General features: G+C 41.5%; 1 protein-coding gene across 2 annotated transcripts; it reads right to left on the reverse strand.

The window, feature by feature from the left end:
* Positions 1–511: 511 nt before the first annotated feature.
* On the reverse strand, positions 512–12,095 carry FAM110C (family with sequence similarity 110 member C). 2 transcript variants are annotated; one of them, XR_003527332.1, is made up of 3 exons: positions 10,813–12,095; positions 7,266–7,581; positions 512–862 (listed from the first exon to the last, which is right to left on the reverse strand). XR_003527332.1 is itself a non-coding variant. In XM_027641141.1 (2 exons), the coding sequence occupies exon 1, from the start codon at positions 11,948–11,950 to the stop codon at positions 10,853–10,855; it is 1,098 nt and encodes a 365-aa protein (XP_027496942.1). In that variant the 5' UTR covers positions 11,951–12,095; the 3' UTR covers positions 4,068–7,581; positions 10,813–10,852. The 2 variants fall into 2 exon arrangements, 1 of the variants encoding a protein (XP_027496942.1); XM_027641141.1 differs by lacking the exon at positions 512–862 and having other exon boundaries at positions 4,068–7,581.
* Positions 12,096–25,004: the final 12,909 nt, after the last annotated feature.

Genomic DNA, 25,004 nt, shown 5'->3' on the forward strand with positions numbered 1-25,004 from the left:
AAATCAATTTCATTTTACAATTAAAGTAATATAAATAGATTTAAATCCATACTTTTAATTAAAACAACAGCTTCTTGTGCCTCCCAACTGCAAGCAGAACTTGAGTTCTATTCTGTGAGGAAACAAGTCTTTTGCAATTTACTGCTATCTCCCCAGATCTTGCAGCTCTGCTGAACCATTAGATATACTGTAATTTCTTAGGGTATGCTGAGGAAAGACAGAAAATACCTCAAATTATGTAACTTTAGGAGTTAAACATTTCTCCAAATTATTTTCCTTGTTTCCTTGAATGTTGCGGGACGTTATTTTTTATTGCATCATATTAATTTTCCCCACAACAAATCTGACAGATTATGCTGTTTACTGTGGTTTAATTGGCAGACTCGAGATTTTTATGTACTCCAGCATTTGTACAAATGTTTTACATATGAGGATTGTTGCTAATATTGGCCTCTGTCCTTAGGTAAAACAGAATGCTAACATAATACAAACCACACTGATTTATGTTTTAAATATTTGAACATCGGGGAATTTATTTGTGACTGTTTGAGATCAAGCATAGGTAAATGGGGATTTTAGACAAAGTGGCCATGGAAGAAAACCATCCTCTTGGATAGTGCATGATAAGACTCTCAGGCACATGCTGGGATTCTTGGTGTTCTCCTGTGCAGAGTCAGGAGATGGACTCAATGATTCTTGTGGGTAGCTTTCAACTCAGGATATTCTATGATTCTAAGATCAGAGGGCAGAGAAGTCCTCTTACCATCCCATCACTTTGTTTCCACAATGGTTTTAGAGCAATATAAGATGATCTGTGAATGTCTCATGATCTGGAGGAGTGAGATGGTCTTTCTTCCAACAACTGTAGGATAATAAAAATATAATAATCTAAATCACTGAAAATCTAGGAAAATTGGAGCTTCCAGACTACTAGGCTGTTCTGGAAGGTTACATTGAAGGCCTGTTCTCAGAAATAACACAAATTTCAGCCTCTTTATAGTAATTGAAATCAAGGAATTGAATTCTTTTCTACAACAGGGAAAAAGAATGGAGATTTATTCTTACTGTTGTCACAGCAAATGGAGACAGCTCTGCAGATGCTCATTTTAAGCCCAAAAGATGCCTAGAGAGTCACCTCAGCTTGTACTTGCAAGTGAACCCAATAGACTACATCACTGTCTGATGTTGGTTGACTTTTGCATGTGACAGGGTTCTTCCTGCAAGTATTAAATGTTGAGTAAAAACTGGTTCTCAAGAAGAAAGTGGTGAACTGCATCTTTCCAACAAGCTCAAGAGATACCTCGCTGTCCTGGGTCCCACATAGAACTGATTAGGGTGCATTTCTTTTTCAGTCCTTTTGCTGCAAAGCTTGCCCAATTTGCTTTCATTGCTGTAATGTTCTTATTTGGCCACACTGAGCTTTCTACAAGGTATAAGCTACACTACACCATGAGAAGACTTGTGATTTGGCATTTGACTTTGCAGTAGCTGTACTCAGGGCTCTTTGAGACAAAGTGTCACCAGAGCTTGGAGAAACTTATCATCTAGAAGACATAAACCAAGCCAAAGATGATGTTACAAACAGGTATCAAAGAGCAAAAATGATATGCTAAGTTATGCAGGAAGAGCTATGTACATGAAAAAGGACTAGATACTTGGTCTCTGATCTTGTAAGCCTCTGCTTAACTACACGACACATTAATTTCTGGTTAGTTCTTAGTTTCCATGGGTAGAGACAGAAAAAGATTGAGCAGAAGGATGTAAAACCTAACTGGAAGCATTATTCAGAAAAAAAGATTACAAGAATGAGGTGAGGACAATAGTGCCTTTTGTAATGATTGGTACACGAATGAGTTCATTGGAAAAGTAAACACAGAAAAGGACTGTCAGAGAGGGTGTAAGATGAACAACTCAGACTGACGAATAACTGTGGAAGTGGTTAAGACTTCCTGCTCACCAAAGAGAAAAGCAGTGATGTAAGAAGAGGTTGGGCTAACAGGAAGGAGTAAGGGCAGCATTGCCCTCAGCATGTTCAGCTGTGTCTGTCTCTTTGCGCACAAGTCTAAATCTCAGTGCTGGTTGGTTCGACACTTCTATGTCCATCATCACCTGACTAATAATCTCGTGGTTTTGTGGGTAACTGTTGGTGATCGCTACCCTCTGAGAGGTCCTTGCTACCCCCTATGAAAAAGAACATAAAAATGGGTACTCCTGTGGAGCTCTTGACAACTGAGGCAAAATTGGAAACCCAGACAATCACAGCTCTTAGATATTTTTAATCATAGCTGTTGAAGCAATTCAACTCCCGTACAAATGTAGAAGCTAATTTTACAGGATTTCCTGTTCTTTCAGTAGCTAGATTGATTCCTAGAAGTGAATATATTTAACTGACTTTCATCTGGAGGTTGTTTTTTTCTGATACTGTTTCTTTTTCTGATATATCCAAAATTTTATTGGCAAGTATAAGTGATCAAAATTCTCAACACCTTTTGTCATGGAGACCTCCACAGACTAAGCTGCTGTTACATCGTTGCCTGCAAATGAGCTGAGTAACCCTTTCTAAGCCCACTTTATTTCTAAGGATGGGGCACCTACCACTCTCTCTGCAACATTATACTTAAGTGAATTGATATAGTCCCCTCTGGTCCCACAGGATAAATCCAGGATAAATATGGCCCAACCACCAAACCTCCTCAAAAAATTTGAAGGCATCTCTTTGCAGAGTAAAGCCAAATCCTGTATTTGCTTATTCGCCTGCTGTTGACATAGGCTGTTCTTTGGCAAAAGCTCTTGGATATATTAAGTACTTTTGCAGTTCTGTGTTCAGAGTGCACCAACATCTACAATACACCTGAAAAGGCCTTTTTCTATTTCTTTCCAACACTTATTTACTACTCAGAGATGAATCAGAAGAGAAGCAGTGAATCAGTAAGCTGTGGACTTTTAGAGGCCGCTTGTATCAGTCCAAGAATAAGATCTTATAAAACCTTATTTCTGGAAGAAATCCACTAGACTTCATAAAATATGGTACAAAGGTGCTATGTGGAAAATAACGTTAAGAACGATGTTCCTAAATGTAGCCGCAAGTTACTCACAGATTATGATGGCTCCTTCCTCTCTTAAGCAGCAAGATGAGCAAAGGCTTGATATGGAGATTAACTTCCATAGAAAGGGGGATACACAAATTGTCACCCCTTTCCAGACTTGCTTTGCACCTTGCACTGATATAGGTCAAACAGGGCTTGTGAGAGGAAGGTTACATGGCAATGATGATAAAGTTGCTCTTGGGTGTTTGCTCTTGGGTGCAACCATCATTTAGCTCTCACAACCTACAGTTGTGTTCAAATGCTGGATGGTGAAACACTTGTGTCTGAGCAGGTTAGATCATACCAAAATGATGACTAGGAAGCTGGATTGCATTGGTCTCTGGTAAAAGCTCACTGTATGCAATCATTATTTCTGCTGCTTTCTTCAAAAAATAAGTGAATAAGGACTTAGCATCATATATTGAATTCTTCCCGTGGAAAGAACAGTCAAACAACAGCTTGTTGATAAGATTCTGGGATAGTATTTTTTCCAAGCAGAACTTCAAACTCCCTGCCACTTTGGACACTGGCTGTGAAGAATGTGATATTGCCTGCAGCACACTGTAGCTTTTGACAGTGAGCAAACCCAAATAGAATACTAATATTTATATATTAGTATATATTAGTATATACTAGTAATACTATTTTTTGGAAAAAAAATAGTACCCTTCAGAAATAAACTCTCTATCTTTTCAGCCATATTCTGAAATGAAAAGAACAGCCCTAGCCTCATATATTTCAAATTTACTGATATTGAGAGCTAACAGTTATTGTGCCAGCTCCTTGTGAGACTCCCTGCCTAAGCTTAGCCAGGGGTCTGGGCGTGGCCCAGGGAAGTACTGCGCTTTCAGATGTTCACAGTCTAGTACCAGCCTCACTCACAGAGAAATTAATTCCCTAACGGGACTCTAACTTTAAAATAATAGTACCTTAATGGAGACAGCAAAATAAAAGTATACTTTAAAAAAAACAAACGTTAACTTTCAGAGTGGTAGTTTTATTTGTATGCATTCAATAGCACACATGTTCTTTCATAGTAATACAAACATAGCAACCAAGAAACACCCATACCAGGTGTGACCAGCACTCTATTTCAAAGGATTCAAAAGCAGATCCAAGAAACTCCATGAGAGGCAATGACAGGACAACTTGCTCCCAGAAGAAAGTTTCTGCTTAATCCCCATCAATGTAATGCTTGGCCAATTTCAAAAAACATGAAGACTTATATCCCTTAGAAAAGTAATATACATATTATAGAACAATCTGTATTTCTTACTTATAGATTTCTGTACAGTAATATTTACAATATATTGCAAAGATTTCAGTCGCTATCTGATTGCAAATACTTGCTTCCAGGCCATAAACCCCAGACTTTGTACCTCTCTCCTGTTGTGCTATAGCCGCGGACATTGTCCTTTGTCACAGCATTGGAGCACCTTGAAACACTCAGGTGTAAACAGCAGTTCACTCTGCACACTCACACACCATTTGACTATTTTTGTTTACATAGTTCTAGTAAAAAAAAAATCATTCAATTTATGACTCACCTTTGTCCTCAGCCTCAGTTTAAGCTCCTCAGACAACTGGAAAACCAACTCCACTGCTAAAACTTCTGTCCAAACTGCAATGGCCCACTTTACCACAGCTTATCACTAAAGCTGAAAAATCCAACCCCTTCCGAAGCATGTCTTTTATAATCAAATAGTGGAAAACAAAACAAAACCAAACCAACAAAACAATCTGGATAATTTTTTGAGAAAAAGAGAGGTAGTGACTAACATTAGCAAGTTTTTCGTATTTTGAGGGATACATCTGAAAGACCCAGTAGAAAAAAAGGAAAAGCCTGTACATGTAACAGTAACAGGAGCTGAATGAAGACTAGAGCTCCCACCATTTGGAAAAAGCACTGAATTACCCATTCCCAAGATGTATGGAGAAAGAAAGATTGTTGTCTGTTGTTGTTCTGACATACTGGGAAGTGTAAATTATTAGCTTCCCCAGAGGTGTTATTAAATAAAGGGAATCTATAGCTTATCAGGGAAAGATCTTAGACAGGTCCGCATCATCTCTGAAGTAAATGATACCTGGGAGAGCCTGGAATTCCTACAGAGTTTGAACAAAGCCAGAGAAATTTTGCCACATATCAGTGTGGAACTCCAACTCCCCCAAACTATTCACAAAGATAAAACGAGGGATTAAAAAAATATTCAGAATGGGGCCAGTTCTGATTTCACTAACCTCTGCCATAAAACCTTCAGCAGTTTTGAGAATGGCTGATGTTCACTATTTTCAAGCAAATTAAACATATTCCTTCCTAACATTGAAAATTCGTGAGCAACACATCTTTCATCTTAACTTTTGAGAGCTGCTCAACTAAAAGAGCAAAAGCAAACAGAAGTTTGAAAATGAAACCAAATATTTCCTTGGAAACAAAACAAAATAATTCTCTTCTCTTGCAATGGGGTACTGAATTGTAATGCAAAAGATTTTTCCTGCACTCTGAGCTGTCTACAGGCATCTGTATTTTCAAAGAAAAGCAACCCTTATCTCTGACAACTGTATACAAACGTATATGTGGTACGGCACCTTGCAAATTGAGCATGAACAGAACAGATATGTCAGGTTGTGTCCCTGACTAATAAACCTAGACTCGAGCCTTAAAAACCTGCATCTTAAGTGCATAACTCTTGCTATATTAGTAGCATCTTGGAGTTTTATGAGAAGCATCCTTTCACAATAATGTAACAAATACACATGGAAATTCCATTATTTAAAAAAATATCTGCCTGTACTACCTTCCCTCTAAGTCTGCAGGAGCTCACTCATACAAACTAGTTAGTTTTCTCTCAAGTAAAAAGTGGGTTCAACAATTATTTTATCTGGAATTGTTATCCAGTTATCTCAAGAACTTTAGACATGCAGACTTTAGTACGTAACACTAGAAACAGAAGACAAATGCCCTGCATTCCCAAACTGTTGCTGTAATTGAGAACCAACCACCCAGGGACTGACAAACACATTTAAAACATGGGAAATGCAACTCAAATGATTTTTAGCTGATGTCAACTATGTCACTTAATGAGCTCTTGAAGAACAACTCTTCCATATACATGGTAACACAAAGTAAATTTTTAACGTCTGTAGGACCCCCAGGTCAAGTCCCCAGTGTGCCAGCCGTGCAGTCATCACAGATGGCCATCTGTGAAAATTAAAGGGAAACTAGCTTTGGGTTTTTCTTTTTGCATGTTTTGTGGTTTGTAATGTCCACATAGAAATGCTTTGGTGCAAGACATTTGCTAGCGAGCAATGACAGATTGGGATGTTTGAGGAACAGCCAGTAAATTCCATGAGTTGTTGCAGAGGCCTCATTCACTACACTGATGATCCAAAGTATCAGCTTTTAAAACACATTTAGCTCAGCCAGCCCAAATGAAGCATTTTACTGATGATATTGAGTAAGGTGCTGTCTACACTGGGTGTCATCAGGGCATTACCTGGCCTGGCTGTGCCCTAATATGCCTTTTTGCCTTGCAGGGCAGAGATACTGTCTTGCATAGCCCTACTGCTAGGGAAATTTGGCTTTATGCAGCCTGGGATACAATTTCCTAACGTGATTCTGTAAGCCACCTGATCACTCACAATGCATAAAATTAAAGGTGTTAAACCACAAGCTACCAAAGTTTGCAATGTTTGCAATGTCAGAGTTGGGCACACATTGCAAACAAATTGTACTGTTCTGCAAGCAGAAACAATGCATAACCCTCCCTCAATACCTGTTTCTTGGAACCATTCTGGAAGTATTTTGGGTTACTCTTTTCCAATGGCTGAGCAGGCTGTGTGACAAACTAGCAAGAGCAAACTAGGTACATCAATTTGGTTTGAATACTCGCAGAGAAAGAGAGGTTTGGCAGGGATTTAGCTTACAACAGGTTTGCCAAGTATCCCAGACAAAGTTGCCACAGTTAGTCCTCACCAGCCAAGAGAATGATTTTGAATGACATCAGGGTGAGCTCTGGTCATACAGCCCTGGTAAGACACAGCCTTTGAATGTGCAGGTGGAGTGTGTCTGTCTGCAAGGAAATGCCTGACCCAGAGGTCACTGCCACTTCATTCCCGCTTTCTCCCCATATCCCTGTTGACAAATTCATTGCTAGAAGGAGATGGGTGTACAACACAGACCTTCTGTCACAGCTTGGACTGGCATCCTGAGGCAGTGAGCTGATGTTGAATGTTATTGTGGATGGCAGCTGCTGCCACACTTCACTTTTCCAGGGGCTTTAATTTTGTGCTGTCTCGCTGGGGCACAGTTCACAACCTCCACTTGTCATCACAGTCTTCTACACCCTTGGGCTTGACAAGGGTGAGGCTTCCAAGGGATGGGGGTGAGGGTAGGAGGCAATAATAAAATACTAAACTTGGACAAAATAGTCATAAGCCAGATGAGGGAAGAGTTTCTTCCTGTGTCTGGTTTTGTTCAACTTCCAAGTCAAGTATTCTGAAGAAAGAAGAAAAAAAGTGTCATTTGTTATTTATCACATCAGACAAGCATAACGTGATACTCTAAATCTTTTATTCAGCTGCTTATGGTTATTGCCAACATAGTAAATTCCCCACTTAGGAGATTTCTACTTGAATAATGCCCATCCATTTAAGAAGGATGTAGAAACTCAAGGCTGAATAATCTTGATTCAACTCAGGAAGGAGGATGTAGAATGAGCCTCCTGTCTTGTTAGAATCAAGCAGGACTGACAGGGGGAGGAGCTGAACTACAGGCTGAACTACAGCCATGAAACAGCAATGCCCATCTTGCTAAAGAACTTAGTTTTCTGAAGCTCACAACCCACAGTCAGACTTTGCAATCACCACTCTGATGAAACATGTTAAAGAACTCAATCCTTCAAATAACTCTGTTATTTACATGGTGCTCCACCAGGTCCTGGAGAGCTCATGAAAAATTAAATGGAGAATATAAAATATGAATGGAATGATCACTGGCCCATAAAAGCCCTGCAGTTCTTGAAAGGTTTCATACATAATGAATGTCAGGATTTCAGAAAACAGGTTCCTGCTCCCTTGTCCAAAGAAGATGCAACAATTTTCAAGCCTCTGTATAAAACAAGGAACTTCCAAGGATGTGCTTGGGAGAGCCAGGAAGAGTACACTGCTCCCCAGTGCTACACAGGAGTCCACTGCCCATTAATAATCAGTAAACAAACTAAACACAGCCAAATACTTGGATATTTTGAAAACACAGATATCCAACTTGGTGTTGCATTATCAAAGAAAGTGTAGAATTGAACGAAAATTTTTATCAGAACTAAAAGATTTATCTTGCAATCACATGGCGATAACAACTCTCTCCTTAAAATCTTCCCAGCTAATGGTAATTCTTAATGACCTTTGTCCTTTATGCTGGGTGCTGTGTACAGGTAGTTTTAGTTGACCCCTCTGAACTTCCTGCTTCAGTACGTTCTCAGTTTTCAGAAATTACCCTACTGCTGAGCATTGTCAGCTGCATATCAGCCCTAGTATCCTTAAAATTAGGTTTGTAATAAGGACCCTATGAATTAGTGTTTCCTAGGCTGTAAAAAATGTTGGTGCCAAAGGCAATTGCTGCCAGCGTAAAGTGCTCCCTTGTTCTAGGTATTAAAGTTATTGCAGAATGACCACAGACTGACTTGAATAAATTTGCTGTTTACTTCATGGAGATCTTTTCAGCAGCCTGTTAGGATACATGCTATGAACTTCCATTTTATTTTCTATGCTAAAAACAAAAAGCCATTGACCAAATCCATGTGAGGTTATAGTGGTTCAGCCCCTAGAAGAGTGCTTCTCCCCTCCTGCCCTTGCATTTGCCCTGGTGCAGCACCTCCTCTGCTTGCAGACTGCAAGCTCCCTGGGGTGCTCACCAGCATCTCCTGCCTCAGCTGCAGCATTGGACATCCTACCACCGTGCAAATGGATGGGAAAGGGCCAACTGCTCCTTCTGTGGTCTTCTGGCCCTAGACCCTAAAGCCAGCAAGGGCATTCAGGAGAAAAGTAAGCTTTCATCTGGTTGGTTTTCTTCAGTGGTTCATGCTTGCTGTAATCTGCCTCCCATCCTCTGTGTTTAACAAGGTTGGCAGCTGCAAGGAGCTTCACAAAATGACCACCTTCCTCATTTCATTTTGCATATCTCCCTGGCCTTTTACACAGAAGGGCGAGCAAGGAGAAATGATTAGTTCAGGAGAGCCCTTTCTTTTCTCTAAGGTAGCTTGGAAAAGGATCTGTTACATAACAACACTTTTTTAAGTTGTCAGCCAGACACCTGACAAGAATTCCTATCTGCAAGGGCTTGAAATGTTTGTGGGAAAATGACTCTCTCTCCCTCTTCCTCCTCTTGCAGGAAGAAAATAGGCTTTTGAGAAAAGTTCTATTCTAAAAGTGAACAAAATTTCACATAATTAAAACCAATTTCAATGAAGTAAATGGATTATTGTATTATATGGATTAAAGGAATCGGGAGTGACAGCCCCACATTCATGCAGGAATGAGGCTCAAGCACTACATTTCTCCACAGTCATAAGGCCCACGTGCTCCATCAACAGCTGTGTCTACATCAAGTGATGTTCTTCTCACGCACCAATTACGAACTGTCAGAATATATACATGTAATCCTTCATATCAAGGCCTATTCATGCAATTTTTAAATACCACACTGTAAGCTGTGGCACTTATCCTAAGGGCATTATGTACTGGAAGGAGAAAAACTGTTATCTCCTAGATCAATACCAAAGGCTCCATGAATATAGTTCTTTTTCAGGAGATCATATGCAAAATAAACACTGCTTTTTTTAAAACCAGGATATCTGCTTTTAGCAGGGTTGAATTTGTTCTGCTTCTGTCTGTGAAGTAATTGATTTCCAAGTCTAGATCCACATATTCGTATTAGTTACCTTTAGTTTAAACAGTGAAGTACCCCTCTGACCAAGGTAAACCACACAACCCATTCCCAGCTACCACTGCCAAACCACATGGTAAAACCCACTGCAGAGGAAAACCCAAAGCCTGTGAAACACTAGAGGTTCACCTGGAACAAACTTATGGCCCCAGCAGAAAGCTGTGGAGGAAATAAGATTGCTAGCAGGACCACTGACTCAGTTTTGCTTTCCTGATACTTGGGGGCACCTGTGTGTGAGGGGAAGGAGAGAGAGTGAAGGAAAGTAAGAAGGGGAAAACTGTAGCAGTATAGTATAAATACAGTATACTCCTAATAAGTAAGAGTTTCAGCAGTAGAATATAAATATAGTGTACTCCTAATGAGTAAGAGTTTCAGTTCAGCCTGTTATCCAAGCAACTGTAACCAAAGGTTGAATACTTTTCTAATGTTTTTTGTTTGGTTGGTTGTTTTTTTTTCCCTAGCATTTAATATATCAGAAATCAGAGAAAACAAGCTATTTGCAAGCAGGAATCTGCAGAGTACAGGCATCCTTCACAGACACTGAATCTTTAATTTCATGTGAGGGGGTCTGACCTAAACCTGGCAAGCTGCAAGCATTAATTTGGCTTTATTTTGGTTTTTTGTAACAACATGGATTTCTGCTTTGCAAATAAGCCATACTTGGAACACATAGTAAACAAAATACATTTTCCTTCAGCCCTTCATGAAAAGATAATAGAAAAGCCAACTGCTCGTTAAAGAGGAAAGAGAAATACACAAATCACCAGGGCGAGGCTTTGCACACACCTTGAGTTCACCAGGCTGCAATGCACGCTGAAAGAAGCCATCACGCCAGTTCCTGGATCACCTTGTTATTCTCCTTGGCTTTCTTACACGTATACAACCATTTGATTATCCGAGCATTTCGCTCGACCACAGAGGTGCTGCTCGGGACCTGCTCTGTGAGTTCATCCTCCAGCAGCCCCTCATCCCCACTGTGCCTTGTAAAGTCGCTCTCAGATGTTGCCACACTGATGCTGCGGAACTTGAAGGAGACATTGTCAGACACCACAGAGAAGTTCTCTCTTCCAAGGTCCTCAATGACCTCCTGCTCCAGGCCACAGTACTTGAAAAATGTATCAAACTCAGCGAAGGACTTAGAGTAGCGAGAACTGATGTCCGACTGGGACCGATGGAGACCTCTCCTCTTCACCTCCTTGACCTCGTCAGGAGGTATACTCAGGTTTGAGGGTCTCTCATGCTCTTTTGTACATACCCCTGGGCCTTCAGTGCTCACAGGGACCATTTGCTCCACTGCATAGTCGCTTGGCTCATGGTCACCATCTTTTGCCGAGAGGGGCTCATTGCCCTCGGTGCCCGCGGTGTCCTCCATGACTCTGGGCAACTCAGGGGAAGGCAACTGCTTCTCCTTTATGGACCCATGGAAGATTCTCTTCACCAAGTTCCCCCGCGAGCTGTCCTGGCTTTGACCTCTCCCAAACTCGCATTTCTGACGGTAAATCACCAGGGAATCCGGCCGCATCTGTCTCTTGTGGGTGCTGCGCCTGGCGATGGGGGGGCCGTGCTGCAAGGGGGCGCGGCAGGAGTACGCCGCCTTGGCCAGCTCCAGGGGCTTCGCGCCCTTCCCTCTGCCCAAGTCCCTGCTGACTGCTTTGCTCTCCACCGAACAGGTCTCGCTGCTGCTCTCCGAGGCTGAGCTGAGCGAGATGACGGGCTCTTGCCTGGTGCTGATGACCTGCTGGCTCTTTACGTACTTGGCCTTATCGGCGGCCAGTCTCTCCACGGCACTTTTCCTGCCCGAGTTGCCGGCCTCCATCTGCCTGCGGAGGTACTCGGGCCCCTTGTTGAGGAGCCGCAGAGGGAGGGAGGAGTGCAGGTCGGAGATAGCGTGCATTCCCACGGCCCGGGAGAGTTCAGCTGGCATAGCAGTTTCAGGGACGCGGATCCTGCTTTCAGTCCCAGGGAGGGAGGGAAAAAAAAAAAAAGAAACAAAACAAAAACAGAAAGCGGTGAAGGGCAGCCTGGCAGCTGGTGCGCCGAGACAGCGCCTCCGAGGGCCGAGCTCCGCGCTCTGCTGCGCCGTCGGGGCGCCGCGTGTCCCGCCCGCGCTTCCCGCCCGCCCCGCCGGCCGGGCACAGCCAATCCCGGCCGGCAGGAAGGCAGGGAAAGAGGGAGGGAGCCGCTCTGGTGGGGGCAGTGGCCCGGCCCCTGCCGCTTCCCGCGGTGCTGGGGCGGACCGGGCTCCGGGGACATTATCCTTGCTGTGGGCGCGGGGCGCCCGCACCGACGGCGAGGCACTGTGGGGGTTTGCTCCCCTCAGAAGCATCCTCTCCAGGGCCGCCTACGGGGGACGGGGCGCTGCTCTAGGGTCTGACCCGGCAGACCCCAGCGCATCTTCCCTTGCGGGGGCAACACCTCACACCGCTCCCTTCGCGGCCCTTATACGTCTCAGTGCCGCCCCCCCTGCCCCTCCAGATTCAACTGCCCGGCCTTGCCGGGTGCTGAGCTTAAAGGCATTCTTGCCATTGGAATGGTTTGGAAAGGACGGGGTTCGGGCTTCCAGCGCATAGCGACGGAGCAGGGTCCGGGCACGCCGGGTGGGCAGCACAGATGTGCCTCCAGCTGTGCCTCCAGCTGTGCCTCCAGCTGTGCCTCCAGCTGTGCTAGCAGCATCCTGTCCTTCCCTGGTCATCGGCAGCAGCAGGGAGACATTTGTCCCTGGCCCACAGCTGAGCTGCGGCTCTGCACGAATCAAGTGCTGTGGAATGGCATAAATCTGAATTGCTTGTTATAAATCTTTGCCCTTCAGAAATACAGGGCAGATTTCCAAAGGGGCAGAATTCCCAATTGGGACTGGCAATTCTGAAGTAGCAGGACAGAGACATTGGTTGTAATGTAAACACCTGAAAATTAGACATATAAGTCATAGGTAATCACCTGGTGCAGTTCAACTTTAACTCATGATCACATGTGAAATGCAGCTCCTCTGAGGTCAATAATAACTGAATTATAGATAACTTTTCTTCTTACATAGGAAACAAAAGCCAGTTTATATATGTAAGGTTTTCCATGCGTATTTTTTGTTGGTTTGTATTGGTTTGGGTATAGTTTGTCTGTTACTTCTGGGAAATTATAACATCAGAACACTTTTGTGGTGATTGATTCATACTTGATCTTTATAATCACTAAATTGTGTCAAACAAGTTTACAAAGGGAGAGATGAGCTCTGTCCTCATGATGCAGTTTCAGGGTATATGACTTTGCTGCCAGCAAGGTTCTCATTGTGACAAGGGAAGTGTTGAAAGCAATCCTGGAGTTACAGTTCGGTCTAGCTCTTCAGTGTAGACCACCTTAGAAACACAAAACTCAGAAATATTCTCTTGCCATCATGGTTCTACTGCTGGTTTTCCTCTTAATTTTACATCATCTTTGTTTCTAGACATGTAGGTCTGCACTCCAGAAGCCCTGTAACACACAACTGCCTGTTCACAGCAAGGATCTCAGATATGATACTTGCCTGAATCAGGACTAAAATTAGTGACATACTCTAAGATCACTTAGAGTGAAATTCTTGTGATTATGTAGAATGCGTGTATTTTTTGAGAAAGAAGGTTTTTTTCTTCTACAGGTAAACAAATAGAGCTGGTTCATATAATGACTTGCCTAAAAATTAATATTCTCAAAAACTAAGAGATAATAATAAAAGTTTAAGCACAGTTAATTACCGGGGAGCACTTCCTAGTTAAAGCAGTTCATACACAGATGTGTAAGAGTGAAATTAATATCATTACATATTTAAATGTTGCATGGGATGCTGGGCATAGAGAGAAGACTGATGTCTTCTGACAGTGAATCTGAGCAATAAGCTGATAGATGTGCTGAATGTAGTTGTGAGGTTAAAGTTTCATTCCTATATAGACAAATCTGTCTGAATTTTTTCCTTCAATCTTTTCTTTGAAGTTCTATGGCACTGCATAATGTAACAACACATATTTACATTCCCCCATGCATTTTAATTTGTGTTTGTTCCAATTTCTAGTGCCTTGTATGTCTGAGCTTTCAGAACTTACAAAAAAACCCTAATTTGTTTGCAGTCCTTTGGAATAATGAGAAGAATGAACACATGAATATCAGTAAGAGTGATCTCATTAAACAACTCCAATTAATTTCCTTATCAAGGCTGTTTATCCACTCCTTGTCACATGCAAAAGCACTAGCAAAAGCAGAAATTCTATATTTTGCTCAGTGGACAATAGATTTGTGTTTAGAGTTGATACATAAAAACAATGGAAAAATACTGTTTAGGATGAAAAAAAAGTTTAAATCATTAGAAAAAAAGAGAAGAGATATTTTCTTTTCTCTTAAAATGTCCTTGGTTTTGAATGCATGCCTGAAAGACAAACCTAGGCACTTTTGTTGGAATATTTTAATTTTCAGCCTGTTTTGTCCCATTCTCACTGACAAAGGAACATGTGAGTTTTGATTTTCCACAAAGTGCATGTCACAAGAAATTTCTCATGAAAAATTGCAACAGCGATTTTCAGCTGCCTTTCCTGATATGTGAGATACTTTTCCCTGAGAATCCTGGGTGATGACAACAACATTTAAAGCGGGAGAAGAGTCCTCCTAGAGTCAGGAAACATTGCGAGCAACAAAATTTTATAACCCTATCTCCTTTAATAAGGTACATCAGTATAGCTGCTGCTCAGTTACGTGATATTTTAAATATATTTTGGTCATGTATTTTAAAACTTAAATGCATTTCAGTTTAAAATATGATTCTATGCTTTGAAATATTTATATTTCTATCTCTTGTAATTAGCTTTTATGTTTATGGATATACTCTTGCAATGTTCAAAGAAGAGAGAGCCATAGCATTTCTTCTTTCTGGAAAGCAGAGAGAAAGAGAGTATATTATGAGAGCCCCAAGCAAACCACCTTTGTCCCTGTCCCAGCACAGACTTGCAGACAATAAAGTGGAAATAAAAATGGGTGCAGCAGCATCAATCCCTCAGCCTGTCAGCTGTCATCAGTCGCTCTCTGGCATCAATGCATCAGGCAAAGGTAAAAGAAACAAGTTCTGCACACACTAAGCCTTAAGCTGACACCATGGGTTTTCACACAGAAGGGGAGTTTTTCAGAACACCTTTGAGTCAGCTGGCATTTAAAGTTATCACTAAACACAAAGCAGTTTAATTTTATGTGGGGTAAGACAAATCACTGCTTACTCTGTTTGTATTAGTAAGAGATGTGTTTGGGGCACATTTTCCTGTAGCTGGAGTCTGGGAAGTCAGTAACTGAGAGCCGCTGCAATGAGACTGTTAGCAAAAAGTACAGTGTGTGCAAAGCTTAGGTCATTGCTGTCACTACTCCTACCCCATTGCCAGTGTCATTTGATTTACAGTGGTCAAAGGGCAAAAATGAAGTGGTGGCAGTGGGAAGTAAAGGCAAAGAGGAGAGAGGAAGGGGATCTCAAGCCCTAACAGAAGTGGGACACTTCCATTTTGGAGATGACCAGAACAACTGTGTCCCAGGACTGAGGTTTCTCTCCCACAGCAGCTCTCGGTGCCAGGTGCAGGTGTTGCAGCCCAGATCAGAGCGTGGTTCACTCCTGCTGTGGCATTCTGAGTGGTGCCACTGGGTGTCCTCTTTGCTGCCCTCGGGTGACGTAAAACAGCCACAATCCGGAAATGAACCGTTTCCAACCAGATCTCTCCAGTGGGGAAATTTCAGGCCCTTCGACATGAAGTCAGTGAGAGTCCCGATTCAGATTCACACACTAGAAGATATAGGCATGCCTGTATATTTTCAGGCAGAATTTTAAGACTCCAGGCTTGAGCACTGTACAGCAGAGGTAGATCCACGTCACTTCTGTGTCCTCTTTTACCCTCTCCCGCCACTGACAGATTGCTTAGCTTCCTCTGCCACCCTTGTAATTTTGGGTTGTTTGCTTCATTAACGACTTGGCATCTTAACCAGAAAACATTTTCCTCCTAAAATCAATCCAGCCTGTTCACAATTGTCATTAGAGGCCTTTATTTTTTAGTAGAATTTTGGAAACCCCAGGTATACCACTTTCCAGGTTGAACAACCATCATGGATCTCAACAGGACAGGGTAATTTACATCACAGTGATTCATGGCAACATATGGGAAGCCTTATTAGAATGAAGAGCAGAAGCAAAGTGATGGAATAACACAGTGAGAGTAAGAGATGAAAGGGAGGACAAATACAACATGGATTACACCAGGCAGTGGCAATGGGGAAAGTGCAAGCCATTGCATGCTCTCTTTACCTTTTATGCCATTTTGTCCCTGCAGTACGTCTGAGCCTACTAATTCCATTTTGTCATACAGCTCTGACATACCTAACATGAAAAAATAAAAAATCCAACCCAAGTTTGATACCTAACGTATTTAAGTGTATGTTAAAATGTTGTGATTGAATTTGATTTAAAAAACACTGATCTATTTATCATGTTGTTTGAGGGATCAAATTCATTGACTGATATATAAAAGGAGATGAAGAGTCAGAGTTTTCACAGTAAAATACAGCTATGATGCTCTGGACGAAATAAGTAAGTTAACTTCCAGACCAATTCTTCTTGATCCTGAAAGGGATTCTTTGAATTTTCAATTGAAATCCTTTATGAATGAATGCATATTACAAGTGTTAAAATAAACTTTGCACTCAGTAAAAGGTTCTTACTGTTGCTTCTGTTGTGTATGAGCTGGATAAGTGTTCCCACAGTCATAGCTTGCAGTTGTAAAATTGCCTCCCTCGGCGATTGCAAAATCCTTTACAAACCAGCTAAGCTCATACACAGGCACTTCACCCAACACAGGGATTGGTCAGGGCACTTCTTAAGTACTTTATGCATTTTATAGGCAGCCTTGAGCCTAGTCTCATATATAGTTAGCTTTGGTCCTAGAAAACCCTTTCACCTAATCAAAAGCTAAAACCTATAAAAAGCATTTAAAGTCATACAAATCTCTGTTGTTTTAGTGTCACCTCAAAATTCTTTCTGCTGTCTCTTTGCCTGGTAGATATCTAAAACATCACTGCAAAGTTTTTGCTCTTGCTATGCCAAGACTTTACGTATCTATCCATGTGCCCAGACAGCTGAGAGATACAGCACATGGTTACATCCCATGAATTCCTCTGTGAATTTGCACACATGGTCTCTCTCAGAGTGCACAGGCCAGATTAGGAAGCATATGAAAGGTCACTGATGACTGAACTTCTGAAAGAGGATTACCTGTTGTCTGTTATATATAATTTATATCCTGCTAGTTGGGTTACTCACCTGGCAAGTGTGTGAGACCATATTCCCCTCCCAGATTTGGAGCAAAGTTTTGATGTTGGATTTCTTGCTTCCCAACACAGTAGCTATAATGTGGGTACTGTAGTTCATTGTCACTCAGGTTCTGTAGCTGAAAACATTTTTATTCTGCTTGTCCAATTAGAAATTTACTGAAGGTAGTGGGCAGATGTTAATTCTATAACCTAATATTCATGCACCTAGGAAGTGCATGGATTTTTAGTTACTGTTGCAAAGTAGAAGGATTTAAACAAGGAAGGTTGAAAAAGTCTCACCTTCAATGCTGGTCAAGATATTCACTGGAGATGTTAATTCAAATCACAATATGATATCTAAAAACTTCAGCTCTTCTACTATGCATGCTGTTATAAGCTCTCCCAGTCTAATTTTCAATGATACAGACTCAAATTTAGAAATCAAACAACAGGATAATATTCGTATTTGAAAATTCTAGTGGTACATAGGAACCGAACAATGTTCAGAGCAGTCTTCAGACATTCAAATGTCAAATGAAGACAGCTTATGCAGGTGTTGCCTCACTCACACACTGACTGCTGGAAATCCCTTTCTCTATTTTCCTTATCCATTTTCTGTGAAGTATATTAAATGTTTTATAACAAGTGGTGTGTCAGTAAACACAAAATGTTTATATTAAAGCGAAAATTTTGACACATTTTCCTTGAAAGAATGGTCATGGGAGTTTTGGTACTGCAGCCTTTCCCACCACAGCTGAGCATAGGTCTGCTTCCTTGTGCAAGTATGAGAAACCCATAAATACCATAGTGATCTCTGAGAAGGCAGTAGACATGCTCTACGTTTTCGGTATTTTTTAAGCTGTGGCAGTATTTTGAGCTGGGCAGCTTCTCAAAATCTGAATGACTGTGAGGAAGGTGGCAACACACACGAAAAATCACTGCCCATCATAGAGCTCCTTTTAAATGTAGCTGAATAAATTTGTCTGACACTATCCATGATGGACACAGCTCCTCATGTTTAAAAAAGTCCATCTGTCAGTCAAACACCAAAACACTGCAAATATCACCTGGGGAGCACAGTACCAGAACCTGGAATGTGCAGATATGTGTAACATACAAAGTCTGTCATCTTCTGTTTAAGGTTTTAATAACAAATTGGATGAGTTCATGATGCTTCCTTCCTAAAGCTTTCTTGTTCTCTGTCTGAAGATTCAGCTGTCAATCGCTCAGTCTTTCTTATCAGCGATTGCAAATTTTAGCCTCTTTCTTTATGAAATCTATGAAGAATCTGACCAAATGCAATGCTTTATCTCTACATCCTATATATTAATTTAGGACTAGAAGAGCTCTTGCATGGTCTCTCTAGCAGAGTTACTAGCGAATGAAGTCTGCATCTCACCTTTCCACAGAAGGAGCCAGTACTTCTCACTGCTGAGATACCTTTGCACATCTAAGAATTCTTCCCATATCCCTTAGCAGGCAGGTCTGTAGTTCAGTTTGTGATGGACATGTGATAGTTAAGGGAGATTGCTGGAATACAAGCTGTCTAAGGGACTCTAAGGGTGATTGGTTTTTACTGTTTAGGCACAAGAAATATGCAAATCTAGGAAAACTGATAAATGTGCTTGTATGTATCACTGCAGGTTGTTTGCTTCCCCCTTCTAGATATTTTCAGGTCTCCTTTGGTTTGCTGATGCAAGAGCTCCTTTCAGAGTTTAGATGGGAAAATGAACTAATTTATCAAGACAGTTCCCCTGCCAAGGACAAACCTTTACCTTTAATAGTCATCAGTCACTATTCCTCTGAAGGTGTGATGGTTTATCCTGTCGCTTTCTTAAGGGGTTTTGTACAATTCAGACCTAAAAGGCAAGTATCTTCCAGGCTTAAAAGGAAGCCTGCAATCTATCCTGTATGTATGTACAGAGGAAATAGATAGCCTGTGTTTCCTTTGCCTGAGTTTAGGAGTTAATGCAGGCTTTTGGCTGTTCCCAACTATCTTATTTGGCGTGACTTAAATAGTGTAGATGTGGTCAAATCATGTCTGATTTAGTTGTGAGGCCAGGGAATAAATCTGAGTTAACAGATGCAATTCTGAGTCCTCAATAAAAATTTAATTAATTGTCTGTTTGACCTTTTCTAGTTATTCATCGTGATATGCAACAATTCTATACATATAGTTATTCTGAGTTGGACTGAGTCTATTTAATAATTTTAAGTTTTTTTTTAGGGAGATGAGTAAGTTTCTGTTACACTACAGAGTTGTGTTTTGACTAAGCTGAGCAACATCTGTGTAGTAGGTGGGTTCTCTGACAGTTGTTTACGTGGTGAAATCAGGCCTTGTCCTGCCCTTTGCATTTCAGAGCCCTTCTAAATTCACTCTAACATCACCTGAGTTCCACATAACAACAGAAGAGCATTCACAAGTTTTGGGATGACCTGATTACAAATTCTTGATTTACATGAATTTATCTTGAAAATGATAACACATTTCTTCTAATCCGATTGACTCTGAAGATTAAATAACTTCTTGGATAAAGAGGGTAAAATAGCTTAGCTGTTCTGTATAATTATATCAATTACAAAGCTATACAAAACAAATAAACACAAGCCCCAGTATTCAGGCCTCATTAGGTTTATCCTACATTAAACAAAATTACAGATTCAGTAAGATCTTATCATGCTGGTCTTGCAGCAGCTGCTCTGGACAGGATCACACAGTTATTCTTACTGCAGAGCTTTTCTTGGAAACAACAGTCCAGACTTCTTACATGAACAGCTCCACCTCTGCCGGGCAAACATTAACTCAGGTGCTAACAAGATGCTCAACCCCAGTTGAGAAATGACCAAAAAAGAGCTGCAAGTGTTGGTGATTTTAATCATTCATCCCACATGACTGTGCAGTGTCCAACCAGGAATTTACCTGTCAGAAAATATTCTTCTACCTATTTCTTGTTATTTTCCATCTTTGCAGGTACAGCTGGTACAGGAACGTATAAACTAACCTATATGTTTAAGGCTCATTAAGATATCTTTTACAGAGAAAAATAAAAAGGGAAAAGTTTCCTGGATTTCTAAAGTAGATGTCCAGGGCCACTAGGTTTTTACTGGAGCCTGAGTTGCATGGTGGTGACCTAAACCAAGGAACGGATTTTATCCTGATAGCTGTGAAGTGGTCAGGGAGGGAAGGTGAGCTCTTATCTCCTTGTTCTTCCACTGGCTCTGCTTTGAAGCCTCCAGTCACATTTCTCTGGGACAGGCAAGTCCCCGGGGTGCTGCTCAGAGAAATTCTGCCCCAGAGCCACTCTGAAGGGATGCATGGACAAGGCTGTCCCAAGTCTGGCTCCTTCTGCCCTCCGTTTCTTGCACCCTGCACCGTCAGGCAGGCAACGTGTGGTCTCCAGCACAGACTGTTTGGACTGGACCAAACACGACCCTCACTTTACAGATGTTTTAGACAAAATGACCCTTCTCCCACTCACACAGATGATAATTATGTCTCAGGTGTAACACAGGAGTCCAGAGCAGATGGGTATGGGGTGAGCGTAGATTGACTCTAGGTGTAGTGTGGGTACAGTGGTCTGCTTTCACTCTCTGGTGCCTCACTCCACCATGGGCACTGGGATCAGTCCCAGGACCTGAGGGATTTGACAGTGTAGATACAGCCCATGAACAGGCTTCATCTCAGAAAGGGAATAAGTGGAGTCAGTGCAGATCACAGGATTCATGCTGGATGCAACTTCAGGAGGTCTCTAATCCAACCTCCCACTCCAAGCAAGGTCAGCTGTGAGACTACAGCAGGTTATAGCATAGAGCTAAAACCAGTGTTGTTAGAAAGGATTATATAAAGACTTATCAGATTTTGCAGAACAAGGGTAATAATTCAGAAAAATTAATAATCGATAATTTGATATTCTTTTGAACAACTATTTCATTTCCATTTTCACCATGATCCATTTGTTTAAACTTTCTATATAGATTTTAGGATTCTGTTTTTGTATTAAACTGGTGGGTAAATTACCTAGAACATCTTTAGGCATAAAATAAAGAAATTCTAGCAATATTAAAATCAACTGATGCACAAAAATGTGATGTGCTATTTATTTACAGTCTAAAGTAATTATTTATCCCTACTGAAAGTGAGACTTCACTGGAGAGAAAAATAGCTTCAGTTTCATTTTCTTTGGTTTTGAATAGAAAGTCTCTATTATTTTAGTATCAGCTGAACTCAGAGGGAGACCTGTAATGTAGGCCTAATATAGCCCATTTCTTGTTCTTAAAAGTTAAAGAGTAACTCCAGATAGTAACTTCAAAATTACTTTAAATTTCTTCTTAGAAAATGGCCTCCATTAGCCCATTTGCTAACTGCCCCTCCTCCCCCCAAAAAACCTCACGCCCTAACAATGTCACTTTTAAAACATTTTAATGATTAGGCTGTATTTTTTTTCCCTTTCACATCTTAAGAAAGTATTTAATTATCCTGTTGGCCTGTTCAGTATCTGTGTCCAACATCTTATGAAAGTGAAGAAAATAAGAATTAATGCACAAACCCAAGTCATGCAGTATATTGTAGAATGAAGGTTAGTTGAAATCCTTGATCCTTTGTTTTAAGACTGGTACTAAGTAATGAATGAGCAGATGATATGGCAATCCAGATTATGATTCTGGATTACCAGTGAAAAAATATTTCCAAAATGCCATAATTATCAAGTTTTCTGCTCTGGAGGTTTGTGCACCATGTGTGTGGTACTCCCAGTGACCCCAAGTACAAAGTAAATTGGATCCATCCAATTTTTTAGCATTGAGCACTCAGCCCACATTGAGCTAAAGCCCCTTCCCCAGAGCGGAAGGCAGTGTGTAACCAGGCACTGACACACACAGTCACACAAAATTGGAGTCTCCTCTTGAGCCTCTGTGCACTGTTGACATTCAGCACCTTGTGTGGTCAGTCCTGACACAGGGTGAGGGAAGATGGGACAGAGCTTGGATTGGCACTGTCTCTTCTCCTGAGCTACACCTCTCTGAGGTTGGAAGAGCAAAGCCCAGTCACTGCAGGTGTTTTACAGAATGGGAGAAGAGCAGGGCCCTGAGGACCATGCACCCACCAGAGCTCCAGCAAACCCACCACTGGCTCTGGCTTCATATGCTTCCCTGTGGTTCTTGGAACTGCCCTCGATCTGATTTCACCAGAGCCAACATTTGCTGAACCATTTGTGAATCACTTGATGCTTGCACAGACTTGCTGAGAAACCAAAGTCATCTGCCAGAGCACAATGTTCTCAGCTTTTCTTTCCTTCCTTCTTGAGCTTGCTGCTTCAACCAACTGACACTATATGAACATGGCAGAAGTGATGTGCTATGGACGGTGAAAAATAATTGTGTCCTCACAGGTTTTCATGAAAAAATGAAGACCTTCTGTGTATCAGTGAATGCTGTTAAGCTATAAACAGCTGCAGTCCCTACTGGTTTCAGTCAGAGATAAGGACACAAAGCATCAGGCAAGTTTGTTTGCTCAGAGATACAATCACTCAAGAAATAAAAATTGCTTGCGTCCTGTCAAGTTAGCCAAAGACATCAGTGCTCACTGAATCTTTACAAAGACTTTTGAAAGGAGATGAATACTGTAAAGAGCTTAACTTATCACTTAAATAATTATAATATTTTATTTTTAAAAATTTCAGGTAAGTGAATTGGTAAAATATAATTTAATAGTTATTTAACCTTTTTAGAAGTTGAAAAGTACAGGAGACAAAATATGCACACATTGGATTACTATTGTCTTACTTGAGAGATTTATTTTTTGTTAATACTGTCTTGGCATTCCCAATACTGAATACATAAATGGATATGACATATCAAAGTGTTATGTTGCATCTTTGAGCTTCAGTGTCAACACTTTGCCTTTTATGCTTTTACACAGTTCTTTGAAAAGGCTGACATTGTGCATTGGTCACTACATGGTCCTACTAAGTTAATGGATTTTAGAGACTGAAGAGGGGTGATCAGCAAGGATGTCAGCTGGCAAAATCAACTTCTGATTCCATTCTGTTCTACAGAGCAAGGAAAAAAAGAAGATCAAAGTCTTTCCTTTTCTAGACAAAAAATACGGATAACAGACAATATTTTTAATGAACACTCAATTTTACGTATAATTTGAAGTGGTGGCACTTCCAAATCCTTCTGCTAGCAGAGCTGTTACCTCGTGTGGGTCTTGTGTTTCTAGCTGGTGAGTGTAAATACAGCACTAATGCACCTCTTGGGGGGCACCACACAAAGCCTGCGGTCCTCATCTGTCCCCTCTCGCCTTCCCTATGGGGCTTACCACCTTCAAAGCCAGCACTGGTGTCTGCAGTGAAGAATGCATTTTCTATAACATCAATATGGATTTTCCTTCTATTTGAAACTGGTGTGCTGCTTACATGAACTATATTTGTCCTGCTTGTTGCAGAGGGTCTAACTGACAGCCCTGAGGTTAGACTATCACAGGTCTAACACTGCACAGGTTGGAAGCCTGGCCCCACAGCATCAACTTCTTTGTGGCTCAACACGAGAAATGATGGCAAAGCACATGGAAATGAAGACTGTATTATTAGTACAACAACAACAAGGTTTTGCTTTCTTTGCCAGCAAGACACAGTTGAGTTGCTCAGTTGTGTGGCTTAAATTAAGAAGTATTAGATTACTGAAAAAGTCATTAGATTAAAGCTTTGTGCTGGGAAAGGCTGAAATGCATCTACTGACGGAGCGTGGTTGGTATTTTATCTCAGAGCACACAAGCCCCACTGTCCCTCTTTTCCACTCCCTTCTTCTTCTCAGCTCTCCCATTGTGTTATCACTCTCCCTCTCTTCCCACTGTTGCTCACTCACTGCTGTCTCTGGCCAAGCATTCAGCAGCCTGCAGGGGAGGTGGTCTCCCTACTCATGCTTGTGCTAATTGGGGCTTGAGGAGAGACATTTGCTTTCCCCTCTGTGCTGATGGCTCCCCAGCTGGGGCCCTGGTTGGTCTCCCCTTTCCGTGTCTCTCGGCTGTTCCAGGAGCAGAGCAGATGCTCCCTGCTTCCCCACAGAGAACAGCTGGCTGCTATCCCTGCCATGTCACGGACCAGCTTGTGCTTCACGCCACTCAGTCAGGACATTTGGAGTCCTCCATCATCATCCTGCTCTGCAGGAAGAGTCCCATGCTTCAACAGAAATCATAATTTTCCCTCAGAAGAAAAATAACCAGTTGTGTCCTGGACTCAGTGTTTAAAGCAGAAACCCTCCAAGGACAGAGAGAATATCTGTTGAAAAATACACATAGATTAGTGCAAATATTGCAGTGAAAATGGCTTTTTAATTTTTTAATAGTAACATAGAATCTAAAAAGAGCCATATCTGTTGGCTAAGGGCAAGGCATGGAGTCATGCACACAGAGCTCAGTTACAGGGGTAACCCACTCGTGTTTCTATATCAATTTTTGTTCAGTTCAGGTATGGGTTTTTCAACTCAGTGTCCTGATAATCTCCTTTTGCTGCACTTTGATTTATACTTCAATGTGATCTCAGATTTCCTGAACTGGATCATATTTGTTAGAAGTAGACAAGAGCACCCTACATCCCAATTACTGACTGGGACCTGGTCCAGCCTGGGTGGCAGGTCAGTGGATGTGCTTCACTTGGGCTGTACTATCTGCTGACCTCACGAAT

This window comes from Corapipo altera, unplaced genomic scaffold, assembly GCF_003945725.1.
Source record: "Corapipo altera isolate COAL_440 unplaced genomic scaffold, ASM394572v1 46, whole genome shotgun sequence".
Taxonomy (NCBI): Eukaryota; Metazoa; Chordata; class Aves; order Passeriformes; family Pipridae; genus Corapipo; species Corapipo altera.

Excerpts from the sequence above, each read along its gene's own strand:
- FAM110C (XM_027641141.1), bottom strand. The coding sequence starts at position 11,950 with ATGCCAGCTGAACTCTCCCGGGCCGTGGGAATGCACGCTATCTCCGAC.